This window comes from Schistocerca serialis, chromosome 9, assembly GCF_023864345.2.
Source record: "Schistocerca serialis cubense isolate TAMUIC-IGC-003099 chromosome 9, iqSchSeri2.2, whole genome shotgun sequence".
Taxonomy (NCBI): Eukaryota; Metazoa; Arthropoda; class Insecta; order Orthoptera; family Acrididae; genus Schistocerca; species Schistocerca serialis.
This window is the reverse complement of record NC_064646.1, coordinates 59,451,737-59,462,693: the sequence shown is the minus strand read 5'-3', so window position 1 is coordinate 59,462,693 and position 10,957 is coordinate 59,451,737. Positions and strand designations below refer to the sequence as shown.

Genomic DNA, 10,957 nt, shown 5'->3' with positions numbered 1-10,957 from the left:
CAGACGCACACTCAGAAAATCTGACATGCCAGATATTGCTCTGCACGTTCGGAAAGACTCCGGAACGTGCTATTCCACGCTATGACGTCAGAAACTCGGCGCGCTCAACGGCTTAAGGGCCGTCAGCCACTGGGTTATCCGAGGAGAGAGGTGATGCCTGAAATTTGGTATTCTTGGCACACTCTTGACACTGTGGATATCGGAATACCGAATTTCGTAACGATTTTCGAAATGGAACGTCCCATCCTCCTAGTTCCAACTACCAAACCGCATTCAAAATGTGTTAATTCTCGTTGTGCGGCCATAATAATGTCAGACACCTTTTCACATGAATCACCTGAGTGCAAATGACAGCTCTGCCGATCCACTGCCGTTTCATACCTTGTGTACGCGATACTACAGCCATCTGTATTTGTGCATATCACTCTTTCGATACTGTTGTCAACAGTAACAGTCCTATCACTCTTCCCTAACCCACTCCTGAAATTACCTTTACATCTGTCGAATGTGTCCCGGTAAGAGCAACGTGCTGCTTTCTACCTTCAACGAAGTCTTGAATTCAGTCACAAATATAGTCGAATACTCGGTAATCTCGGTTTTTCTTTTGTGCGGGCTTACCAAATGGCGTCCTGAAGTCAAGGAACACGGCATCAAGTTGAGCGGCAATGCCTAGAGCGGTGTGGATCTCATGGACGAGCAAAATGAGGACTCTGCTTTCAGAAGCGATGTTGATTTTTAGTGAGGAAATTGTCGTTCATCAAAAATGTCGTAATACATAAGCATAAACATGCTCCATAATTCTACAACAGACTGACGTCAACGATATACCTTTATAGTTATGTTGATCTGTCCTACGACCCTCTCTGTAAATGAGAATGAATTGCGCTTTTTTTTTGCAGTTCATAGGTATCCTTCGGTGCTCCAGGTAACTACGAAAAACTGCTGCTAAAATAGGGGCAAGTTCTTTCGCATAATTTATGTAGAATCTTACAGGAATCTCATCTCTTCCAGGCACCTTTCCACTACTAAGCAACTGTAGTTGTTTTTCTATTCCATCGTCACTTACTGCATACCTGTCATTAAGACGTTCGTGCGATAAATTAAAGGATGCTCTGTACTGTGATTTTTCGCACTAAAACAATTTCGGAGAACCGAATTCAGTATTGCAACCTTGTCTCTGTAATTTTCTGTTCTGTGTCAATATGGTCACTGAGTCACTGAATACCAAATTTCGGTCCACTCGCTGGTTTTACGTAAGTCGAAAATTTCTTACGACTGTTATCAGTCCAGTTAGCAAAATTTATTTTCTAAGTTATTGAGAATGTCTCTCATTCTTCTCCTTGTGCTCATTTTCCTATCCTTCAGCTTTTGTTCGGCAACTATGTTCTGACTGTCCTTCAATCGGCGATGAAGCTCTCTTTGTTCAGGTAGCAAGTTTCTAATACTGCCGTTAACCCACGATGGGTCTTCGCTACCCCTTAAAACCCACGCAGAACATAACTCGTCTAAAGCGTATTGAACGATGCTTTTGAATTTTATCCATTTGTGCACCACATCTTCTTCAGTACTGAATGTTTGATGTTGACTGCTCAGATACTCTGCAATTTGTATCTTGTCACAGTCCCTAAGCAAGAACATTTTCCTGTATTTATTAACCGCTGCCGGCCGTTGTGGCCGAGCGGTTCTAGGTGCTTCAGTCCGGAACCGCGCGACTGCTACGGTCGCAGGTTCGAATCCAGCCTCGGGCATGGATGCGTGTGATGTCCTTAGGTTAGTTAGGTTTAAGTAGTTCTATGTTCTAGGGTACTGATGACCTCAGATGTTGAGTCCCATAGTGATCAGAGCCATTTGAACCATCTTAACCGCTCTTATAGAACATTTTAGTCATTGGTGCTGTCACAGCCTTATGATCATCGATGCCCTCATCTAAGTTAACTGATTCGAAAAGTACAGTCTTATGTTGCGAAAAGTGTGAGGTCATCCACATGAGTGCTAAAAGGAATCCGTTAAACTTCGGTTGCCGCACGGGATTAGCCGACCGGTCTGAGGCGCTGCGGTCATGGACTGTGCGGCTGGTAGCGGCGGAGGTTCGAGTCCTTCCCTCGGGTATGGGTGTGTGTGTTTGCCCTTATGATAATTTAAGCTAAGTAGTGTGTAAGTTTAGGGACTGATGACCTTATCAGTTAAGTCCTATAAGATTTCACACACATTTGAAAATTTTTTTGTAAACTTCGGTTATGTGATATATCAGTCAAAGCTTAAGTCCGTAAATCCAACTAAATACCTAGGCATTACAGTTATGAACAACTTAAATTGTAACGACCACATAGAAAATGTTGTGGGGAAGGCTAACCAAAGGCTGCATTTTATTTGCAGCACACTTAGGAAATGTAACAGATCTACTAAGAAGACTGCCTACACTACGCTTGTCCGTCCTCTTTTAGAATGCAGCTGCGCTGCATGGGATCCTTACCAGACAGGACTGACGGAGTACGTCGAAGAAATTCACGAAGGGCAGCATGCTTTATATTATCCCGAAGTAGGGGGTAGAGTGTCAGTGAAATGATATAAGATTTGGGATGGTTGTCATTAAATCAAAGGGGTGTTTCGTTGCGGCGGAATCTTCTCAGGAAATTACAATCGCCAACTTTCTCCTCCGAATGCGAAAATATTTTGTTAACGCCGACCTACATAGGGAGAAACGATCACCACGATAAAATAAGGGAAATCAGAGCTTGTACCGAAAGATATATGTGATCGTTCTTTCCGCGCGCTATACGAGATTGGAACAATAGAGAATTGTGAAGGTGGTTCGATAAACCCTCTGCCAGACACTTAAATGTGATTTGCAGAGTATCCATGTAGATGCAGGTTCTAGGAAGTGTAAGACGTTGCCCTCATGAGTTGGTTCTATATCTGCTCGAAGTAATAAAAATGTGGCACGAAATTCTGTCTCTGGCACCAGTTTGATCGTATAGCTCTCCCATTCTGCCCTTACACAGTCACCTCATTAAAATGCTGTGCAGCTGCAATGGTGAGAGAGCTCTGGAACTGTGGTTTATTAAGTTTATTAAGCAAGGAACTGAGGAAAAGTAAGATCAAAAGCTTATGAAAAAGAATATGCTCGGTACAGAAATAAACGTTTAATGTCTTCACTTACGCTGTTCCAAAACCCACAGAATTTCTCGCTACACCTGCTACCGATGACCATTAAAAATTACGTTCCTTCATCGAAAAAGTCTATAATTAGTGGAAAAACACGGTAGATAATAGAAGTTTTACGTAATATCCATGGCATAAAATACTCTCCTCTTTGTGTGCTGCCTTTTGCCAAAATCTCATTTCGATACCTCAAACGGTTTATGAAACATGTGGAACGTTGTGAATATTTCATTCTGGCTTTATCGAGGGTGCATGCGATCGCAAATGAGTGTGCAACGACAGATCGATCTTCTTGAGACTTGTTACAGACAGTGACCCCCACCTAATGAAAAATTCAATAACTTAGCTAAATTTCATACGCAGCAATGTATGTAATATGCGTCATACGCAAAATCATAACGATCCCTATTTTCCATTGCAAACTTTTTCGAATTTTGCGCAGTGTCTTACTAAAATGGAAATATCATACTATGACCATAATGAAATAATGCACACATCATCATGAAGCTGATATATAAACCTGTAAGTAATACAAAAATAATTACTGCCAAGCCATTTGAGAAAGATTGCGGGGCGTGCGCTTCGATTCTGTCATTGTAGTGTCACCGACCGACTGAAAGTGGGCAAACAATGTCGGCCTCCCCTTCTGAACAAATAAATGAACTCGCCCAGCGCTTTGGACGAAAATTGGTCACTGCGCATCGACCACAGCAGCCTGTGTGGACTCTATGTAGGAACGAATGTTGTTTCCGGGACGGTGTTCCCGTCTCGTGACCGATCACAAAATCACATGAATTAACACGCACTAGAGACCATAAGCTGTTTCCGCCATTTTATATTGTTTCTGTTGCGAGACACGAGCTCGTGTTTTGTACAGCAGTTGCAAATGTTACGAGATCTACATATTTAAGTGCTGTATAAAATATTAAAGCTATTTGTAAGTTATTGATAATTCTTCAGTTACAGAGTTTTATGGTGAGTAAAATTCTGTATGTTTTTAAAACTGCTTACACAACCTGTGAACAGTTAAAGCAGCTCATCAGTCGTGCACCATATTGTACATAGAAAAGAAAGGCCTTCTAGCAGTGAACACATGATATTTGCAAGTGAACTGAGTTTCTTTAATGTCTTAACCATTTTTCCTGTCTTGAAATTGGAAAATTGTGTTAATTATCGACAACACTTGTAACTGGTTTTTGAAAATGTTTCTTCTTAATTTTACTGATTACAAACGCCTACAGATTTATACTTTGCAATTTCTTATATCATTTTAGGTGATCCTAAAGTTTTTTATATGCTAAGTTCAGAAACGCCAAGGCTTTCTCTCTACCATGTCAGATCATTTCATAAAGCAATGATGAATACTCAGAAACTCCATGCTAATCAGATATATTGAAAAAAATGTTATTAGAAAAAAATGTTAAGATAAGGCACTCCTGATACTGAAATGACATTGTGTTCTCTAGAACGAGTACGAAGGCATAAATCTTAATGTCTCTTCTTTTCCCCCCTCAGAAGTCCGTTTCGAAGTTTTTCTTTCGTACACTGCCTAGGGGACACCTGTCCAGCATCCAGAAATAGTCAGCTATCAGCAATAGTCAACTATCATCCTTACTTCCTATCGGACCTGATACTCTCTTTCAATCTCTTTAATCTTTTGATGGAATCTTTATCGCTGCTTCATGTTCACATTACTAACATTTTCTGGGGAATAGCTGACATATGACATACGAGTCCAGAAAGTTCACCTTCAAGCTCCTTGGGTTATACAGCATGTTTCTTGCTATGTTCTCGTATGGGAGTCATTGTAGTTGCCAAGAAACTTGTTCATAACTTCTTTAAAGGATACCCAAGCTGATTTTTCAACTTCTTTAATTTTATTTTCAAATGTTTCGTCTTTCATTAGTTTCCGAACGTCAGGGCGGACGAAAACTCCTTCTACCAGGTTGACCTCTTAGGCTCTTATAGGATCGGAAACCTATTCGTCACATTGTTGATAGTGTCACCATCTTTTGGTAGCGATTTAACAAATTGTTTCATGAAGACAAGTGTCATGCTAACAAATTGTTTCATGAAGACAAGTGTCATGCTACAAAGAATCGAACAGTACGTTTTTCCCTCGAACTTTATGCGTATGACTTTTCTGGGTCCAATTCTCATCCTTTGCATGCAGGAATGGAGGTGTCTCAGAATCTACGAAATAAAACAATTTTTTGTAACAGGTAATACTACAAAACTTCACAAAAGAATACTTGCGTTAGTACGATGATTACACAGCTAAATTTTTGTACTCACAGAAATTCTCAATTTATGTCAAAACTTCATGTAATTGAACAATTTTAGCGTTTCACCTGATATCAGCAACCAAAATCACACCAGAAAAACCTGTTAATTTTAAGGAAGAAGTTCATTATTAATCAGTATTATCGGTGTGTAGTAGGGTACGCAGTTACGTAACATAGAGACACTATTAAATACATTGTAGACAGGATTTTCTCGAGTGCAGAACTTATAAATTTGAAAAGAATATTTGTTCCTAGGTACACGACCATGTTGTGCTTTGGATCAGTTCTTCATATTTGGAAAAAGCCTTGCTTGTCTGAAGTGGTTTCGTAATTTCAGAAAGAGACTTCAGGATACTTGCAGATTTGATTTTTGATTTATTGATCCATTTTCATCTACAGCTGCACAATGTGCAAGAGATATTTGGATTTTTATGTTAATATTAACAATTTACATATAATATACCTTTATACGTAATAACACACATTAATATATCAATTAATGATGAATACTTCAATAAATATTGTTACGCTATGTACAGAGAGATAATATACAAACGTTCTTCTGTACAGGGTTATTACAAATGATTGAAGCGATTTCACAGCTCTACAATAACTTTATTATTTGAGATATTTTCACAATGCTTTGCACACACATACAAAAACTCAAAAAGTTTTTTTAGGCATTCACAAATGTTCGATATGTGCCCCTTTAGTGACTCGGCAGACATCAAGCCGATAATCAAGTTCCTCCCACACTCGGCGCAGCATGTCCCCGTCAATGAATTCGAAAGCATCGTTGATGCGAGCTCGCAGTTCTGGCACGTTTCTTAGTAGAGCAGGTTTAAACACTGAATCTTTCACATAACCCCACAGAAAGAAATCGCATGGGGTTAAGTCGGGAGAGCGTGGAGGCCATGACATGAATTGCTGATCATGATCTCCACCACGACCGATCCATCAGTTTTCCAATCTCCTGTTTAAGAAACGCTGAACATCATGATGGAAGTGCGGTGGAGCACCATCCTGTTGAAAGATGAAGTCGGCGCTGTCGGTCTCCAGTTGTGGCATGAGCCAATTTTCCAGCATGTCCAGATACACGTGTCCTGTAACGTTTTTTTCGCAGAAGAAAAAGGGGCCGTAAGCTTTAAACCGTGAAATTGCACAAAACACGTTAACTTTTGGTGAATTGCGAATTTGCTGCACGAATGCGTGAGGATTCTCTACCGCCCAGCTTCGCACATTGTGTCTGTTCACTTCACCATTAAGAAAAAATGATGCTTCGTCACTGTAAACAATTTTCGCACTGAACGCATCCTCTTCCATGAGCTGTTGCAACCACACCAAAAATTCAAAGCGTTTGACTTTGTCATCGGGTGTCAGGGCTTGTAGCAATTGTAAACGGTAAGGCTCCTGCTTTAGCCTTTTCCGTAAGATTTTCCAAACCGTCGACTGTAGTACGTTTAGCTCCCTGCTTGCTTTATTCGTCGACTTCCGCGGGCTACGCGTGAAACTTGCCCACACGCGTTCAACCGTTTCTTTGCTCACTGCAGGCCGACCCGTTGATTTCCCCTTACAGAGGCATCCAGAAGCTTTAAACGGCGCATACCATCGCCGAATGGAGTTAGCAGTTGGTGGATCTTTGTTGAACTTCGTCCTGAAGTGTCATTGCACTGTTATGACTGACTGATGTGAGTGGATTTCAAGCACGACATACGCTTTCTCGGCTCCTGTCGCCATTTTATCTCACTGCACTCTCGAGCGCTCTGGCGGCAGAAGCCTGAAGTGTGGCTTCAGCCGAACATAAATTTATGAGTTTTTCTACGTATCTGTAGTGTGTCGTGACCATATGTCAATGAATGGAGCTACAGTGAATTTACGAAATCGCTTCAATCATTTGTAATAGCCCTGTATAAGACTACATTGGGTTAACACAGAAAAATTTATTTTTGTAGGTATTCATAAAACCAGTGATCAACCAAGAATGACTCAATTTAGATTTCAAGTGACCAATGTTTTGTATGTGTTTAATGGTATCTGGTAAGACATTGTGTAGTTTGATACTAGAATGGATAAGACTGTGTTGAAGTAACTTTTGTGTTGGCACTTGGGACATGTACATCCAATTTTTGTCTTGTATCATAGCTGTGTATTGTGTGATTTTGAGTGATGAGTGGTCTTTTTGTGTGTAAGTTTTGCTTTAAATACATTATATTTTCAAGTGTATATATATATATATATATATATATATATATATATATATATATATATATATATATTCAAGTGGTCTTGTAGATGAAGTCCAAGAAATTTGGTACAGGCTGTTTTGGTAATTGTCTGTCCCTACAGCTCAAGATTGGGTGATATCAGATTTTTCGTTTGTGCTGTGTGTATATCTTTAGCTACAGTTTTTTCAGTGTTAATTGTTAAGTCATTGTTATCAGAGTAACATGTTAGCCTGTCAGTGGCTTCTCTTATGGTTTTAACAAGATTTTTTTCTGAGTTTCTTGTAATTAGAACGCTCATATCATCAGCAAATTGAAATATTTTACTGCTGTTATTGCTTATGTTTAGGTCAAAAAATGGTTCAAATGGCTCTGAGCACTATGGGACTTAACATCTATGGTCATCAGTCCCCTAGAACTTAGAACTACTTAAACCTAACTAAGGACATCACACACATGCGTGCCTGAGGCAGGATTCGAACCTGCGACCGTAGCAGTCGCGCGGTTCCGGACTGAGCACCTAGAACTGCTAGACCACCATGGGCGGCATGTTTAGGTCATTTACATGGAGTAAGAACATAACAGGACACATTACTGATCCTTGTGACACACCAAATTTAACAGTCAGTAATGGCTCTGAGCACTATGGGACTTACCATCTATGGTCATCAGTCCCCTAGAACTTAGAACTACTTAAACGTAACTAACCCAAGGACATAACACAACACCCAGTCTTCACGAGGCAGAGAAAATCCCTGACCCCGCCGAGAATTGAACCCGGGAATCGAACCCGGGAAACCGTGCGTGGGAAGCGAGAACGCTACCGCACGACCACGAGCTGCGGACAACAGTCAGTAGCTTGGAATTATATGCTCTAATGACATTATCCCTTTCCTGATCTATTTCTACATATTGGTCCCTGTTCTTAAGATAAGAGCTGAGGCAGTTGTTAGCTGTTCACCTAATGCCAAAATGTTCTAGCTTGTGTAGAAATTTGTCATGATTTATGGTGTCAAATGCCTTTTGCAAACTTAAAAAGATGCCCGTGGTTAGTTTTTTGTTGTCTAATGCTATCAGCACCTCTAACAGAAAGGAGTGAACTGCTGATCAGTTGAACGGTTTGCTTGAAATCCAAGTTGAGATTCTGATAAAATACCATTATCCTCTAAGAAGTCTGTTAGTCTCTTATTAAAGAGCCTTTCTAATATTTTTGAGAAAACAGACAGAAGTGCTAATGGTGTGTAGTTGGAAATATCATCTTTGTTTCCTTTTCTCGTATGAAGGCCTACTTTTGCTATTTTCAAACATGATGGAAAAGCTCCTGTAGCAAGAGATAGGTTATATAGGTGAGTTGAGGGCTCAGTAATCCAATCCCCACATTTCTTTATAATGAAATCGGGTATATCATCTATGCCTGCAGAGTATTTCATTTTGAGACTTTGTATTGTAACCTGTACTTCTACATTTGTTGAGTACAGAAGCATTGTTTTGCTTGAGACTTTTTCCCCTGTTTCTGTATGCTGTTTTCTGTTGGAGGTCTGTTGTAGTAATTTCTCTGTTACATTTATAAAATAGTTACTAAACATATTAGCTACTTCCTCTGGGTTATTAATGTTTTCCAAATCAGTCTTCAATACAATATTATTAACTCTGTTTTTGTCAGATTGGGTCTCTTTCTTTACAACTTGCCACATTGCTTTGGTTTTTCTTTAAGCGTTTTCTATGTTTTTATCACTGTCTCATTTCTTTGCCTCCTTTATTATTTTATTTAAGATAGATTTATATTTTTTGAAGTAACTATCAAACTCTCAAGTTGTGTTGTAACTTCTTGCAATATTATGTAAGTACCATTTTCCAGCACAAGATTTCCTTATACCACTAGTAATTTAGTTGTTTGGGTTGTTTTGGCTTTCATTGGAAAAGCAAGATCAAAATAATATTTAAAAATATTCATGAATGTATGAAACTTACCAGAAATATTTTATGTACAATACACTAGCTCCCATGATTCTTGTTGTCAGAGATAATTCTGGAATCTTTATATTGCAGCATTACTGAAAGTTCTGCCGATGTGTGTAGTCTTCCTCATATAATTATAGGGCGAATTATTTACACGAAAGCTTATAGCTTGTGCATGATTGTCTGCCAGTCCAACTTCAATTACAACTGATGTATATTTTGTTTTGAAGCTAATTATTATTTGGTCTATAGTAGTACTAGAACAATTCGTTTCACATTTAGAGGAGTGGATTGTAGTCTCCAAATTACTGGCTGTTAATATGTTCATCAACTCAGATTTTGAATTCCTTCACTTATTAAAGTCTACATTTAGGTCTCCACATATAAGAACTGTTTTTCGATTTGTTGCTACTTTATTTAGTTAAGTATCAAGCTGAGAGTTGAATTATTTAAGTGGCTATCTGGAGATCTATATAAACATATTACAATTAACTTGAATGCTGGAATTTCTATGCTTGATATTTCAAAATCTTTCTCAGTGTTTAAGGATTCAACATTGTCTAAGTTATTGAATTTGACATCTTTCTTTATGTATATGCAGTTTCCTCCATGTGTAACGTGATTTCTACAAGTTTGTGCTGCTAACACATAATCCGTTATTTTCACTGTCTTTAACTCATTGCTGAATTTCCTCCTGTTTCTGGGGTGGTAGTAGTTGATTGTTGGTGTTCACTGATACATGTAAAATTAGATGTCCGTGGAGATACTTTTGAGACTGTATCTGCTGTTGTCCTTAGTGGGTCTCCTGTAGGTACTGCTTCTGGTTTCCAGTGCCCAGTTCTTCTTGTTGTATCTTGAATATCTTTGGGTGTGGAACTTGGTTGATTTGCTATTTTTTGGTTAAATACTTTTGCTGATATCACAGTCTGGTTTAGTCTATGGTAGTTTTGTTTTGCTGTGTCTTCTTTGAGTGATGAAGGTGTAGTACAGTTCTTTCTTGTGGCTCCTCATTTATCTTGCCTCACTATGGAGCTGGATATGTCTTGCTGTTAATTTTTATGTGTTTTCACTATCATATTTGCTGAAATGTCTTCACATTGTATGTATGTTAGAGTTGGTATTTGCAGATTGCCTTCCATTCGCAAATGAAGTCCATGCTGTGTATAATCACTTCTACTGAGTAATGTATTGACATCCATTACCATTACATGCTCATAATTTTTTGCAGCGCTCATTGAGAATTCGTTTGCAGCATAGATTCTGTTGTTCAGTTTTGGTACAGTGCATCTGTACAGAATTGTGCACAAGATTACTTTTGTTATAGTGAAT

The 10,957-nt window shown here is 39.0% G+C and overlaps 1 protein-coding gene across 1 annotated transcript; it reads right to left on the bottom strand.

Annotated features, from left to right (window-relative positions):
- Positions 1-8,751: 8,751 nt before the first annotated feature.
- LOC126419366 (uncharacterized) lies at positions 8,752-9,363 on the bottom strand. The gene has a single exon (XM_050086553.1). It carries the CDS (start codon positions 9,361-9,363, stop codon positions 8,752-8,754), a length of 612 nt encoding a protein of 203 aa, XP_049942510.1.
- Between the last annotated feature and the right edge of the window lie 1,594 nt (positions 9,364-10,957).